The sequence below is a fragment of the Epinephelus fuscoguttatus genome, linkage group LG21, assembly GCF_011397635.1.
Source record: "Epinephelus fuscoguttatus linkage group LG21, E.fuscoguttatus.final_Chr_v1".
In the NCBI taxonomy this organism is placed as follows: Eukaryota; Metazoa; Chordata; class Actinopteri; order Perciformes; family Serranidae; genus Epinephelus; species Epinephelus fuscoguttatus.
In genome coordinates, this window is record NC_064772.1 from 12,094,290 (window position 1) to 12,111,227 (window position 16,938).

The window sequence follows — 16,938 nt, forward strand, 5'->3', positions numbered from 1 at the left end:
TCTGTTTGTTTGTACCTCCAGATGTCCTCAAATTATAACTGCGAGGTTATAAGGTTAACAGAAGGCAAGGCCAGGGTTAGACGGAATGAAAAAAACTGAGGGAAGAACAAAGATGCTAAGAAGAAAAGGAAAGTGTCAGAAGGGAGAGAGGGGGCGGGGAGGATGTAAAGTTCAGATACATTTGCCTCACCTGGACTGCTGGCATTTAAACACCACACACGTACAGTGCATACACACACACACCTTGAATTTATGATTGCGAAAAAGCTTTGTTATTACTACAACAACCTGCTGTCATTACCTGATGGGTTTTTAATTTGTTTTACTAGAGGATTCAGTCACAATTTTGACTCCAGGCCAAGTGAACTGGCCAGAACGCGTTAGCCAGGGCTTCAATTAGCACAAAAAAAATCTATACATTCAATTCCACATTAGTCATTTCTCTACTCAGCTTTTTTTTTGTTTGGTGTTCTGGCTTGGAAAGTAAAAAGGTTGCGTGAATGACTTAGAAAAAATATATAGAAAACTGTGGATTTAAAGTAATTATTGATTTATTTGAAGAGAACTAGGACTTAAATGCCACAGAGGAGCTGTGCCAGAGACAAATGTCCGCAGAGAAAATCACTTATTCATATTTCAGCCTTTGCTGTGTGTTGCAGTCAATCATCTGTCATTTCAGAAAGAATCAATACTAAATCTCCCTGTTTTTTTGTAATATATCCCCCATTTTTTACAGAACTAATCTGCCACAAAGCACATAAATATTTCTTCAAGCTGGATGAAACCTGAGTGGAATTTGTAAGGTAAACCAATTCAAGTGTTTTTCCAATAACTTTTGTATCAAAATGTCATTAAAATACATTCCTGCACTCCACTACGCACTCATCCCCCAATTCCTCACTGAGCATGTAAAGCATCTCTAGTGTTTAAAGTGAGAAATTTCCTTCAGAGATAATAGTTCATGAGCTGGAAACCATTTTAATATAACAGAATGGTTGGAATTAGACACATTAGCTGGGAAATGAGACATCTTAACATAAAGTGGTGATGTGTGCGGTCTGCCTGGGGAAATGTGAGGTGAAAGTGGGGGGCTTTGTATTAAATCTGGGACATCAAACCCCTCAGACAGGCCTGGATGCTGCTACTGGGCTGCAAATCATCTGATCTGCGGGTATCAAAGGGCTGACCCCGGGCTCCGGGACACGAGGGAGGAGAGCACTGGATCCAGTACATCACTGTTAAATTGCACTGGTGGTGACTAGTTGATGAAAGTGTGTGCTGAGACCGGGGGATTCAAACTGAAAGAGGACACAGAGAGAGGGTGGGAGGGTGAGATCTGTCAAGATATGAGGCAGCAAGAAGCCTGAGGGCGAGGATTGATGTTTTTTTTTAACTTAAAAAAATACGGTCCCTGACACAAAGAGTCAATGAAGCAAAAAAACGCAAAAGAAAAACTGCTCTGCTGATTCTGACGAGTATGATCTACAACTGTAAAATATTACACTGCCCTTTTATAAGCTATTGGTTGCTCATAGCTGAAATTAGCATGAAAGCCCCACCCCAGAATATTTGGCATTTTTATTACTTTATTTCATTTTATTTATTTATTTTATTTCATATATTCATTTCCTGACACTATTTGCCAAATATTTTTGGCCAAATAATTTAAAGGCATACATGCAAGATTTTCCCTGTCCTATGTCAAGACTCATACAAAAGTAATCCCTCTCAATCATCATCTGAGCAACCCTCGTGAGCTACCTAGTTAATCTATCTTGTACTTGGCTACAGTAAAGCTTTAACGGGTGCAGACCGTTCGTGAAGCGGATGTATTGCAAAACATATCTTTTAACTCATTATACTTGCAGCACACAGCCTAGGGTTGTATGAGTCACTGGCAAAACAAGACAGTGAGCTTTCTTTTGGGGATTGTGTGAGATTGTTTCTTCAGTTTTTGGACCCAGCACTGCGCTGTGGAACTCCAACTTTTTTCAACGTTTGTATAATATGAATAAGTTAAAGGGATAGTCCACCCAAAAATGGAAAATACATATTTTTTCTTTGCACTGTAATACAGTTTGTGGATGTAGTTCTGTAGAAAGACAGTAGTTCCTACAAAAAAAAGTGGCCACACTTATTTCTTTTTTTTTTTTTTGCACTCTGAGCACCGCGAGCCAAGTGCCACCAAGTTCCATTATAATCAAAAGAGAGCAGACATCTCTATAGCTGATATCTCCAACACTCAGCAACTCACACCAAAACAATCTAGATGAATAAATATCACTACAAATAAGGTGAAAAATATATACCGTAAAACTTTAATAAGTAGCCTGGGGTATTATTTACTTAAATCACTGAAATCAACAGGCTTATATTGGGTCCATGTCATTGGTCCGACAGCGCATTGGTCCGACATCCCATTAGTCCGACGGTCCGCGGTGGTGAACGGCTGCCGGCAGGCGTATTTCTACTTTGATGGTGCGCCGCGACCGGCTCTGGGTCAGCTGGGAAAGGCTTGAGGTGGAGCAGGCTCACGGCTTATGTGTTTGTCTCTTTCTTTTTCATTTTGACCCACACCATGATCTTTTCCTGACCCTAACCAAGTGGTTTTTGTGCCTAAACCTAACCAGATCTTAACCACAGGGCATCATGATGATTTCGGAACAATGGGACTTCGGAACAATGGGTTTAATATGGTCGGGACAATGGGCTGTTCCCCTTATATTTGGGACAGGCCTTTAATTCCTTTCACACAAAACTGTTACTCAGCAAAGATCCGGAAATACAATCAAACTGTTTTTTTTGTTTGTTTGTTTGTTTGTTTGTTTTTTTAAAAATTATTTTTTTGGGCTGTGAAATGGGGTGAGAGAGAGAGAGTGGGGGTTGACATGCAGCAAAGGGTTGCAAGCCGGAGTCGAACCTGCGACCGCTGCAGCGAGGCATCGCCTCTGTACATGGGGCGCCAGCACTATCCACTACACTACCAACGCCCCAAACTGTTTTTTAAACCGGTATAAATATCACTTGTTTAAAAATTAGGCTTCAGATCATATATCAATTATGAATCATTCATTTGATCTTGCTCCAACAGACAGCGCATCACTCTAGGATTACAGACCCCAGCATACCGACACAACACCACTTTATCCTGTTAAAACTATACTCCCAACTTGGATTAGTTTTTATGAAAAACCCTTCTGATTCTCTTGATCTGAGGTCTCTTGCAGACTAAAGGAATATAATTAACTTCAAAGGTAATTGAGGAATGGACACATAATTTGAGGTAGCCAATAACCTGGTTTTATACATCGGAAGAACTTCTACACAAAAAAGAAAAAATAAACGTACTGCTTGGCAACCAAACCAGGCCACTATTTGAGACAGGCCTTTATTTGACAAAATGAGTAATCACACCGGGCTAATGAAAGGGACAAGGGACTAGGTTTTTAATTTAAGTTTTAGGGTAATTTTCAAATTTAATTTGAGTCCCTTTAACTGTCCCTTTAACATCTACAAACTAGGGCTGCAACGATTAGTCGACTAATCGATGACTAATCGACTGTTAAAATAATTGGTGACTATTTTAGTAGTCGACTAATCGGTTCGAGTCATTTTTCATAGAAAAGTACTATAAAAGTACCCCAAAATACTCTTACTGCAGCTTCTTATGTTCAGATATTGGCAGCTTTACACACTCTCCCATGACGGTGAACTAAAACCTTTTGGCATGAGTATGAAACAAGACATTAGTTGACATAATTTTGGGGTTTGGGAGAGACAGACCAACATTTTTCAACATTTTAACACATTTTTCAATAAAATGATTAGTCAACTAATCGAAGAAATAATCAACAGATTAGTTGACAATGAAAATAATCGTTAGTTGCAGCCCTACTACAAAACAAAGTAGGCTTTGTAAGGGATAAAGTTTCTACGCAACCGTCAGCTGATATTGGCAAAATAAATAGTTGACCCCAAAGTGAAAGCCTTGTTTGATTCATAGTTGCCAGGGTGCAGTATAGCTGACTTACTAATCAAAGATAATCATAAATTGACGGTACATACTGGTTTAAAAAAAAGGGTATTTCATTAACTTGTCGTTGGCTATGCGGAATCTAGCAAACAAACTGGTTGCCATGGCAATGAATTTCAACCAACTATTAACCACACCACCATTCTCTGTTTGAGAAAGACTGTTACCAAAAAACAGATAGTAAAAGTGGCTGAAATGGGGCTTTAAAAGACATCTGCAGCTGAGATACACACCTCGACTATGGCAAAGACTCATGATAATTTGCATCGCTAATAAAATCAGTTGATTAAGTAACAGTTAACTAAAACTGGGTCCTCTTTTAAAGGCAGATGTCCATGTTATGCTCATGTACCAGGGACAGATTGACCACATTTACACCAACAGAACAATGGCCAACAATGTCAGTGACGCAAATAAATCAATAATATTCTAATGGTTTGACATCCTATATATTGATATTCCTGTTTATTTGTGCAATGTGCAAACAGCATTAAAGCTGAAGCAACTTTCTGAACGTTGCCTCGCAGGAACTCTACAGCGGAGCAGGGCCTTGCTGTTTGTTGCACAAAGGTTTGAAGGTTGTGTCAACGCCTGCTGTTTATTTGATATGGCATAACAAGGGAAAATACACCAGCTGTATAAAGTAGCTCCTGTTTGTTTGCTTTGCAATACAAATATGACGGGAAATGTGTTGATACCAGTGTGCAGGCATTTTTCATAAACAGACTTCACCGGTTTTATAAGCCAAGACAGGACGATCACCAGCTCTCAATAGCAGATGGGCTTTGGTAAATGGTCCAGTGTGTTTTACAATACACAACCACATGATCACCATCTATCAGTTAGGAATAATGATACCAGATTTAACACCAGATTTTCGTTTGTTAGTTGGTGTCAGAGCTGCAACAATAAATTACTTAGGTGTCAACTGTTAAATTATTTTTTTTCCTGAATTTAATGATCAGTTAATTGATTTGAGTAATTTTCTAAAACAAAATTTTTAAAGGACCAGTGTGTAAGATTTAGGGGAATGCATTGGCAAAAACAGAATACATTAAGTATGTTTTCTTTGGTGTATAATTACCTGAAAACCTAAATTGTTGTGTTCTCCTTACCTGAGAATGAGCCATTTGTATCTACACAGGGAGCGGGTCTTTGTTTATGGAGATGGCCATGTTTCACCACCATGTTTCTACAGTTGCCTAGAATGGACAAACCAAACACTGGCTCCAGATAAGGCTATTTGTGTTTGCACATTGGCCACCGTAGTGTGAAGCCCAACTGCAATGTGCACTGCAGAGATACACAGGTTGGTAATGTGAAACTGCTTCACACTGTGTTTCTAGCGATTAAAATCACCTGGTCTGTTTGTTTAGAAAGGAAGAGACTTTCTGGATAATTCAGCCTCTGGTGAACACCTTCTGAACGTCTGGATCTAAGGCCCTGTTTTCAACTGAAAACGGTAAACTTTAGTTGCGTTTTGGCCGATCGTTTACACAACAGCTGTGTTTTGGGTGCCTGAAAACGCAACATTTTGAAAACGGGTTCCAGAGTGCAACGCTTTGGAAACAGCATCGTCTCCGTTGTTATGTAAACATGCAATATGCTGTTCCTCCGAAAACGGAGACTTTTTGCACATGTCCGTTATGGTTCCAGTCACTAGGCATGCCGACCGTCACAACAACAATGCCGAGCTCTGTATGTGCTGCTCACCCTGTTGATTTGAAGTGAAATGTAGATCTGTTACTGTAGCAACTCCACCTTGTTGTCCATCCAGACAAAGTTATCTGTGGATGCTTTCGCCATTGTGTCATCTTTGTTTTGGTTTGTAATCACAGCGTTGGAGAGGAAGGCGCTTCAATGCAGGCGCATGGCGTCATGCCGTGGTGTTGCTTCGCAAATTTACACTGCCACCCAATGGCCTGGCGTGCATACTACAGCGTTTCCAGTAGATTTTGCGGCTCCGTGTGAACGGGGATCGTTTCAATAACGTTGTCATAAAAACGCAGAAGTTTTTTAAAATGCAAAGGACAGACTTTTCCGTTTTTAGAGAAACCCATTGTCATATAAATAGGGCTTAATGTTATCAGAGAAAAAAAGGCGACTGCACATTAGCATGTGTTGCACTAGCCTGCAGCGACATGGCAAGTCCATCGGGAATGAATGGATTTGTAACATGAAACTAGTGTTTTACCAGTTTAAATCCCCAGATCTGTTTGTTTAAAAAAGGAAGAGACCTCTTCGGACAATTCGGCTTGATAAAAGTCTCCTCAACGTCTGGATCAACAAAGGTGAGCACACATTAACTAATGAGAGAAAGGGGGTCAGCACACAATAGCATGTTGTGGATGAGCCCTGAGATGCCAAACTGTGTCAGAGAAGCAATGATTTGTAACGTGAAACTGCTTTATCCAGTGTTATTAGCAATTCTTATCACCTGTTCAGTTTGTTTTGGTGAGGGGGAAAACTTTGTGGGTATTCAGCTCCTGATACAAACTTCCTGTTCAATGAACAGTGAAGGAATTCTGGCCACCAGAGTTTTTAGCTGGTTGCAATCTGAAATTCACTGCTAGATGCCACCAAATCCCCCAAATCTTACACACCTCAGCTTTAAATGTGAATATTTTCAGGTGTCATTACTCTTGTACAACAGTAAACTTATCATCTCAGAGTAATGAACAAATCAATTAGCATGTGCACCCATAAGTTGTAGTTCCATTGCTGCCATAGAAAGCCAATCGGAGCTGTAGCTAATAATTAACTGTGACTACTGCAGTCATTTGTCCTGGGAGTGAATGCCGATTGTAACCTTTTCCATTAAAAACAAAAGCCACATGTTTGTGGGTGTTAGTGAGGTTTTTTGTCCAGTGGAAATGACCTTAAATTGTTCATTTTTTTCCAGCAAATGCATATTTTCTACATTTTCTTTTGTTTTTTTTGTTGACCTTACAGATGTGTATGCATGTGTGACTTTATTACGAACTGTTCCTGCCATCTGACATGTTGTTCTGGCTAATTCAATCATGCATTCACCTCACACTTTCACAACATGATCTGAGCATATGCAGTTTGACAACAGTTAAAGAAACGCCACCCAGAGATGACTGTAGTAGTGTGTAAAAATGCAAATATATGTTGGGTGCTGTACATGTTACTGCCCCTACTTCACTTTAATCTTCTGTCATTCACACTTGCTCAGTCTTATTGCGTCACTGCCTTAATTGCACTGGAGTCACATTTTAATATACATAGACAGGAGGCATTTAGTTGTTACAGGGATTAAACTGTTGGATTTCTATTACAGAGTCGAGTGAACCACCTCACAGCGCTGAAACTTGATCATTTTAGTGTAAAACTTTTTTATTTATCCATCAAGTAAACTCGTGTAATTCCCCAAACAAGCCACTGCAGCCAAGGCCACTTGACAAGTGTGTTGCAGCAGCATATATGTCATCACCAAACAAGCGGACACATGCGCTAAAAGAGTCACTTCTGGTGCAAGCCACGTTCTGTGAGACCACTGACGTGACACAACTTTGATGGGCTTCCGAGGGTTCAAACGGAGCAGCAGAATAAGCAAACAAAGGTGATAAAAAGACGAGCAGAAGCTGATTTAACAAGACAGGTGGAGAGTCTGATTTAGCGTCCACCTTAGCCCTGTAGCCTTGGGAGATGGTGAGTGAGTTATGAAGGAGAGCCCCGGGGAAGGCGCTGGCCCATCAAAAACAGGCAGCCCTCCTGTCACTGTATTGGACAGTAACAGTCCAGTGGTCTGACCAAGCTGGCCCGGTCCAGATGCACACTTAGACTGTGGATTGTAATTTATATCTCAATCAGAATGAGAGTAGGATGTAAGCTCCACAAAAGCGGCAGCTAAAATATGACAAAGAGCAGAAATACAAGGCTTTTTAGAGTAAATTAGCTTCATGCAAACCCCATGGGCCTAAAAGCACTATCAAAGAAGAGACACGGCTCACAAACACTAAGCTGCAGTCACAGCCAAAGATCCAGCTCAACAGTATGCACACAGTACGAGTGCAGCTCCATGCTTACCATTTTGGAGGTGGTGGTATCGATCTGCTGGGTGGCAATTAGCATTGACATGGCTGAAGTGGCAACAAAAGCTCCCCTAACACTCTTCTTCTTATTCTTCTTCTCTCCTTTTCCTCAGCACAGAAAAGTCCTCTGGACAAGTGCCGACTGAGTGGGAGGCTTCTCCTAAAGTGGAAGGATTAGTGGAGCCCTCTTCCTCGAGCCCGAGACCCCCCGTCAGCTGACTAACACACTCCAAGCACACTTCCACGTTAGCCAATCAATCACATAGCGACAAGGATTCGGTCTAACGCGCGGAGATCCATTCACCGGGATGGGTTCTTTGGGAATGTGTGCTCCCCGGCTTCACTCGCTCCGGCTGTCTTTCTCCCCCCCCCTTCCTCTGCTCCCCTCTTTCCTCCACAGCACTCTGCCTACCCCTGTTTGACTTTTCGCAGCCTCTCGATCTTTCTCATTGACTCTGCTCCCTTGTAGGATTTATCAGTCTTTGTCTCTCCAAGACAAGTCGTCCTCTCGAACTCTCACTTATGGTAGCTGCAGACTGTCTGTGTGTTTGGCTACTCTCTCCCTTCCCTGATTCTTTCTCAGTCTTATCCCTACCTTTCTCCCTCCCTGCTAAGCTCTTCCCCACAAGAGGCTGTTTTCTTTTTCTTTTTTTTTGGCGGGTTCAGCACCTGAACTGAATTGGATGTATAAACGTAATCTGTCAGGCTGGCCATGGGAGAGGCATCTGCCAGCAAACACAGCCAAACAGCGTTCCTTACATCTCCATCACAGCTTTAGTGAGGCAAAGGTGTGTGTGTGTGTGTGTGTGTGTGTGTGTGTGTGTGTGTGCATGTGTGTGTGTGTGTGTGTGTCTGCTTAGAGTTGGCAGGTGGGCAAAGAGACAGAGAGACAGAGGGAGGAAGGGAAGGAAATAGAGGAACAGACGGGAAACAAAAATGTCTGTGCTGATAAAAAAGCTGAAATGCAACAACCAGAAGCAAATACATATATGGAAGTTGTTACATGATGTTTGCACGACTCGAGTTATTGGATACTGAATGTCTAACTTCTGCCAGACTTTCTGTTTTTGCACAACTCAAGCTGAATGAGGTGTGTGCCACTGTCTACCAATCTGCAGATCAATTTAATCAGTCCCCGTGATGGGCTGTAATAAAGTGGTGGTGATATATTCGTGCCACAAATCGCACCTCGTAAATTACCCCCTACCTCTCTGGAAGATTGGTCCGGGGCACAGCTCAGGACCAATCTAAATTTATGTTGCATTTATAGGTACAGCGCGGCAAGCCAAAGTGCCAAAATGGAATGACCGTTTGTACGCTAGCCCAACACTAGCCGGGGCAGCAGCTAGTAAATGAGAAGCAGTGAAAAGACTACAAGAGTGGCACCGAGCAGGGATTGAAAAAGATTGAACGGTTTAAGTGAGGGCAGCACAAACTTGTGATAAGAAAGTTCTGGAGGTTTTCCATGAAGTTTAATTTGCTTGGTCAATATTGGTCCAGCTCTGCAAACTTTTAGGAGCTTTATTTAGTCAAGAAGAGAAGGGACAACAAACTGGCTGCCACTGATGAACAACAATGTGAAGTTTACAGAAACACAAGTTATGTAACCTCTCTTGGCCTTCTGTTGCAACAGAGACAGTTCGGTATTTGTTGGGGAAATTACCTCAAGAACTAAGCTTATTCTGAGAAATGAAATATATTCTTAAACAAATCTGTTGTTAAATAAGACAGAAGCCAATTGTGTTGTCTGTTGAAAAAAATGAAAGACCTCAGTAAGTTTAAAATGATGTGCTTGTTGCAGCATCTAGCAGCAACTTTTTCTTAACCAGTGCTGATACCTCCTTGTCCAGTACCAAGGCTCTCTTTTTCTAAAATTTTGCATCTGTATACCACACTATGGAAGCCAGAGAATTCATTTTGGATAAGGTAATATACAAGAGGCAACCCCTGGGGCTAAACAATGAAGCCAACATGGCAGTGCCAGAAACTGCAGTTCCTTCAATAGCCACTTGAGGCTGGCTCCAGAAGCCAGTCAATCCCTACAGACCCCCATGTTAAAATGCTCAACTTCACAGAAGAAATAAACATGTTTACAGGCTGGTACAAAAAAACACTTGTGGTCTCTATAGCTAACTTCTCAGTTCATGACAACTTTGCGTGGGTTGGGTACCATTCACATTTGAACCGATACCAGTACCTTGAATTCAGTATTGTACCAAATGTTACCTTTTTCGGTACTTTACTCTTTCTGTAGGCTATCAAGGCAGTCAAGAAACATTTCTGCTCTTCTGTCCTTTTCTATCTGCACCCCAGCAATAATTTGCGATGGCTGGGAAGCCAAAGAGGCTCCACAGCCAGCTTCTTGGCTTCAAGGCACTTGGCAAACTTCCACCTTCTTTCTACACCCAGTGGCTCCACGGGGCTCAGTTGTCTTCGCTGCAAAGCTTCACAGTGCTTCCACCTACTGGCTGAACCCAGTGTTCTCACCCAGGAGCACTCTTCAGTACCTGAATTTGGCACCAAATGATTTAATGTGAATCAGTACTTGGTGGTACCTATGTACTTTGGTCGGTACCCTCAAACGTAAAAAGTTTGGTATTTTTGTATAACTCGCTGGTTTAAATTCAATTTAGGCCTAAATTGTGCATCTTTAAGGGCGTGGCCTGTTTGAGTGACAGGCTGTTTGTGAGGCAACTTCCACCTTCACCTTCACCTCCTCATTCAAATATAATCATGTCTGGCTCCAAAACATCCAAGGTGGCAACAGCCAAAATGCCAAACTCAAGGGTTCAAAACGGGAGTTCGTAGATCAATGGGTGACATCACGGTGGCTACGTCTATTATTATACATATATATTCTATGGTAATATAGGACCAAAGATAGCTATGGCACAAAACATTTGATGGCCCGTCATGACCAACAGTATTAACAAAGAAAATGTATTCAGTAAGGATCCTCCACATCATGGCTGATACCCAGTCTATGGAAGCACATTGGTATCATAGTGCAGTCCATTCTGAAACCCCTTTTCAGCCACTGAAATCACAATAGATTGTTTTGCAAGACTTTGTAACTTTCCAAAACTGATAATCGAAGAATCACATCAACTTAAAGCAACATTTGGCTGGGAATGTGGCTGTGCATAAAAGGAAGGGTTTGGACTTCTTCCATGAGATCAATGTTTTCATTCTTTACACAAATACTTCTTTCACCTGTTGTGTGTACAACTGAGTGTCACACCATGAATGCTTCCCAGTACATTCTGACAGGAGGGTTCATGCATCAAGACTACAAAGACATGCAAAAGACACAGCATTCTTGGAGAGAGAGGCAGTGAAGCAAGGCCAGGAGGGAGCTACAATGGCAGGGTTACTGTCCAATCTTAAGCTCTGGTATCACTTAGTTAACGTAAGTGCTTTTGTTACCTAAATATAACCACAGGCAGGACTCAGGGTGCAAAAGTTCTGCCTTTGTATGCCCATTGTGAACCCTGACCATATCCCTGTGACTCTGATATGGTACATAAATGTCATTAACACCAAAAATGTTGTCTCTTAATATAAGGCAGATGTTTCACAATAAAAGTATGTGAATGGAACAGGTGATGGAAGAAGTAGTGTAACACAAATGGCTGGAGGGCTTTTAATTTGAAACTAATTAAGTACCAGGAATCAGTGTTCAGTCACATCAAAAGCAGCAACAGCAACCTAACTGCAGGAGCAGATTGGAAAACAGGGAGGCATCTCACTAAAATATGACCCAGTGATATAAAACAGAGGGAATAGGATAGAAAAGCCTCCAATAAAATACTGGTTCCCTATTCAGCTGAGGCAAAAATAGTAAAAACATTATAATATCCAGGTATAAAACCGACTGTAAAAAAAACCCCAGCAATATCTGAGGGACATTTCAGGAAACTGTGTTGTTAAAAACTCAGCAGGTCCATCTGGTCCATCTAGAGACCTGGCTCAGGTGCCGGCTAAACATTTTTCACCTTGACGTCTGATGTTTCACTCCACACAGCCAGTTACTGCTGCTGCCAAAGGAAAACGCATTCACCCGACATACAGTGCTACTAGGATTGAAATTGCTTGTATTTTATGGTTTACAGACTCAACAGACCGTGGGATTAGTAGCATTTCAATCATGAAAGCTGAAGTAACTAAATTAGCTTGATCGCTCAGTTGATTTCCTGGTTGGATTATGTGTTTGTGTATCAAATTATGTATCGTGTAATGACTATTATCAGCTGTACATCAAATGCTGCCCAAATTCTTTTTTGCGACAGTTAAAAAATATCTGATCAATACACAGATTTAAACTTAAAGGGACAGTTCACTCTAAAAATCAAAAATACGTATTTCTTCTCTTACCTAAAGGGCTTTTTATTAATCATGACTGTTTTGGTGCGAGTTGCAGAGTGTTGGAGATACTGTTTATAGAGTTGTCCGCCTTCCCTCCAATGTCATGGAACTAGATCAGTGGTTCTCAACTGGTGGGTTGAGGTCCAAAAGAGGGAGCAGGTCCATTCTAAAGGGATCGCGAGTGATGTGCCAACGTGTCGAGTTTGCAAAAAACATACAGTATTTTTATGTATAGTGAATTTCTGGCACAGACCTTTTATTTTGTAGTGAGCAACTAACAGACAGCTACTTGACAGAGACAGCAAACTAGCAACAAGCTAGCGACAAGTCCAAACGCAAGTATGACACTGAATATATTAAATTGTCTGGACCTTGAATTGATGACTAAGGAGAAATCTGGACCCCATGGCTGGACCAGTTGGGAACCACTGAACTCGATGACACTCGGCTTGTGGCACTCAAGGAGACAAGAAATACATTTGAAAAACTTAACAGCAATGTGTCTCTTTCCAGAAATCATGACCCAGTTACTCAAGATAATCAACAGACCTTGTTGTGAGCAGTTTCACTGAGCTCCACACCGCCAACCTTATCAACGTATGTATCTAATGCTAGCTCACCTAGCACCGCTGCGCTAGATATCATTTCAGCTCAGCCAAGTATGCCATTTATCTTTCACTGTCATGCTTTCACAAGCACAAGCTTCTCGACCATGAGTAGATGCACATGTCCTTCTGCAGTGGTTCGGTTGGTGGGTGTAGCTCGGTAGAAAGAAAAGAGTAGCCTACACGAAACTGCTCGCAACAAGGTCTGTTGATTATCTTGAGTAAAAGGTCATGATTTCTGGAAAGAGTCTGTTGAGTTTTTCAAATGTCTTTTTTGATGCTTTGAGCACCACAAGCTGAGTGCCATCTAGTTTCAGTACAGTGGAGAGAAGGCAGACATCTGTATGGCTGATATCTCCAACAGTCAGCAACTAACACCAAAACAAGGTTGATAAATAGCCCTACAGGTAAGAGGAAAAATATGTACTTATGATTTTGGAGTAGAGTGTCCCTTTAATCCCTTTTGTATGTGTAGTATAGATTAATTGGAGCTACACACATTTGCGTATTTTAACATAGTTATTAATAATTTGAATGATTACTTAAGTATTACAGGAAAAAATAAAGTGTCTGTGCAAACTCTTGTGACAAATTAATTAGTCAAACATACACCAAAACTCATTAAAGGTTCAAATTAATAGGCAGTGGGCAGTGAAGTGACAAATCTGCAGTTAGTGAAGCGTCCATGGTTGACAAAGTATCAAACACAAGTCTCATATTGTGTCTTGGCTGTTAACTAATACTTGGATAAGGACACGGTTCTCCACCTCAACCCTTTAAACCCATTTATTCCATTATTGAGCACTGACTTTTCAATTCCCCCAGATCACAAGAAAGGAGCGAAGAGACAAAATGAAAAAAGTCCCTGAGGTCTGAAGAAGCACTGAAGGCAATTCCAACATATTGTCTACGAAGATGAAGCTGGATGGAGCCGGAGCCAGCCAGGTAAGACTACTCTGCTTAAGGAAGAAACGGAGCTAAAATGAAATTCCTAATCAGATTTTCAAACGGTGGCACGAAGGTAAAAATCTGGGGAGGACAAAAAAAAAACCATGCAGTGCGCTGCTGCGAATGCTTTTAGAATGTCCAACTGGCAAATTTAATCTGTGCATCATTTGGTGAAAAACAGGAAGCAAAACATATCACTTGAAGTCATCCCGGTGAAAAATGACCGTGATGGAGTACAAATCCATTTCAAAATAGCTTTCCATTTTTTTGATTAGCAAGCAGTTCAGCATTTTGCTAATTTAATCTGGCCTCAGAATTGAATTTGTATTACCGCCATAGTTAATAACTTGACATTCAGCATATGACTCTGTGCTATTTAGATAAGTGATGGGCCTTCTTTGAACACCCACATGCTTCTATGCCAAATTGCCCCATTGCTCATAATAAAAACCTGTGTCTGAGAAAGTCTCTGCTGTTATATTTTAGAGGAATTGTTATTAATAGGACTATCAGAACATAATGCCAGGTCCATATGTAGAGATACCATGGAGCAAAAAAGAGAATCTTTGGGGAGGATTTGAGGAGATGAAGGAAGTCTGCAATGGCATTCATGCAACGGCTTGTGAATAAAAGATGAAAGTTTTGACTTGGCTCCAAGTTTCTCCTCTCTCGTGGCTCATCTCAATTACTACAGAGGCGGTTTAGAGGAGAACACAGTCAGTAAGTACACTGTAAGAAGGAGACATTGTGGAACGCTCAAGGAAATTTCTCATTTTTAATACATGGAGGATGATGACTGACAGTTCTGACGATGACAAAAGTCGCGAAACACAGTAACATCACAATATGGCGAAGCTCAGCCTATATTTCCCGCTACAAAAGGGCTCCAAGCACTTTAATCAATCATAGCTGGAGAGCAATAGCCTCACAGCAGACAAAGCTCTGTGCACTCCTGCTGTCAGGTTTTGACGAGGAAGATTCTGTCCTTCTTTAATACAAAGGTTTTCTGCTGTAAAAAAAAAATCACCACAATTTACAGTAAATGAGATCTCGACACAGTGAGCGCAGCTCAGAATACGCTTCTGGTAGTAGGAAATTGAGAAAAAGGTGTGGAAAACAAAAATAAATTGCTTATCATGAGAAAATAGATGATACTAGAAATAAATAGCTATAGTTAATGCTCAAATGTTGCAAACTTTACTTTTAAAGTCAATTTTTCACCTGAATATTGCTTATTCATGTTGGTTTACCTTAGTTTTACCCTGTTATCAAAATTAAAATTAACAGCTATAAATGCCTACAAAAACAAGAACAGAGACCTAGAGAACAAAATGAAAAAACAGAGTAGTGTTTGAAATTTTCATAAGGCTTACCATGCATGTTCAGTTCCCATAGTATGGTAGAACATTTCCGCCAGTGTGATGAAAATAAAAAAGACCATGTAAATCGTTATAATGAGAAACTTTCCCAAAATAATGACTTAGTATTTCAAAGTAATGAGAAACTTTGTCAGAATAATGACTAACTTATTAGTCACTAACTTGAAAATAATGAGAAAAGGTACTAAGTCATTATTTTGAGATAAATGAGACATTATTTTGGCAAAGTTTCTCATTATTTTTAAATACTGTCATTATTTTGAGAAAATTTCTCATTATTGGGCTGTTCTGGAAACCAATTTTTGGAGATTGAAGCTTTAGTGAGAAATTAAATCAATGCTTTGACGATGGATGAATAGAGCAAGGAGAGACAATGACATGTCTGACTTTTTTATTGAAAAAAAAAAAGTTTTCGTTCGATGCACCTAAAATTCGAGACAATTAGCCTCTTTGCTAGCGTGTAAGTTGCAGTAACATTAGCCATTATGGCTAGGAAAGAAGACTTTGTGAGACAGTTACTTAGAGTTTTCAGGTGATTTATGAAGCTTGTTAAATGTGACAAATTCCTTTGGCATTTCTGGCAGACTCTCAACTTTTGGAGGTCATCTTTCAAATTTCAAAACTCTTCACGCTTGACTTTTTCAACATCTTGCTAGCATATCTGTTAGCCTGTCACATGGGGTCAAACTGTTTCAGTAGTGATGGACATATGGTGACTGACATTTGATACAAGTAGGGGTTGAGGAAAAAATCGATACAGCATAGTATCGTGATGTTTTTGTGTGGCAATATCATATCTTCACACAGTGCCAAATATCAATTTTTTACTATGTAAATTATTAATAGTACAAATTAAACTTTAGCTAGCCTACTAAAAGAATATAATTCATTGCTCTTCCAGTCCATTTGATACATTTTAATGCTGCAAAAGAATGACTGAAGTAGGATGAACAGACTGAAAACTTTGTCTTATTAGATAAAACAGATGTTAAACAGATGTGACATAACATAGTCGAAAAAGTTAAACTTAATATATTGCAATATATTTTATCGCAATACTGACTTAAGTATCGTGATAATATCGTATCGTAGATCCTCTGATAATTCCCACCCCTAGATGAGAGAGAATCTAAGTCACAACTATTAAGTTTAAATGTCCTAGTCTGAGAATAACTAATAATGATTAATGTTGATGCATAATGAATGTTGTTCTTAATTTATGGGCTACTTGGGATTTTTGGGTATTGCACATAAATATAGAAAACTGCACATTGGAATACTGATTCGATGACCATAGCAACAATACTAACTCATTATATCAAGAAACATTTCTCTGTATAATGACTCATAGGAGCTTTTCTTTTTCATCATACTGGCAGAAATGGGCTTCAATACTGTATAGGGCTGGAAAAATATTGGCTTTTAAATGTCAATCAATACCAAGAGTTAAATGTAAGTAAAGCAAAGAAAATATACTGATCCTCAATGTGGCTCTAAATGAGAAAAAACATTACATAACATATAAAGTGTGGTAAGGATGTAAAATATCA

General features: G+C 40.2%; 1 protein-coding gene across 4 annotated transcripts in view; it reads right to left on the bottom strand.

Moving 5' to 3' along the window:
* The window catches only part of LOC125882060 (dipeptidyl aminopeptidase-like protein 6), a 341,554-nt gene that overhangs the window by 248,207 nt on the left and 76,409 nt on the right, over positions 1-16,938 (bottom strand). Inside the window, exon 1 of one of the 4 annotated variants that reach the window (XM_049565696.1) lies at positions 8,087-8,471. The exons of the other annotated variants lie outside the window; for them this stretch is intronic. Within the exon in view, the coding sequence (XP_049421653.1) occupies positions 8,087-8,137 (51 nt within the window). The 5' untranslated portion in view covers positions 8,138-8,471. Of the gene's footprint in view, positions 1-8,086; positions 8,472-16,938 lie in introns of those variants that run through there. 4 annotated transcript variants of the gene reach the window in all.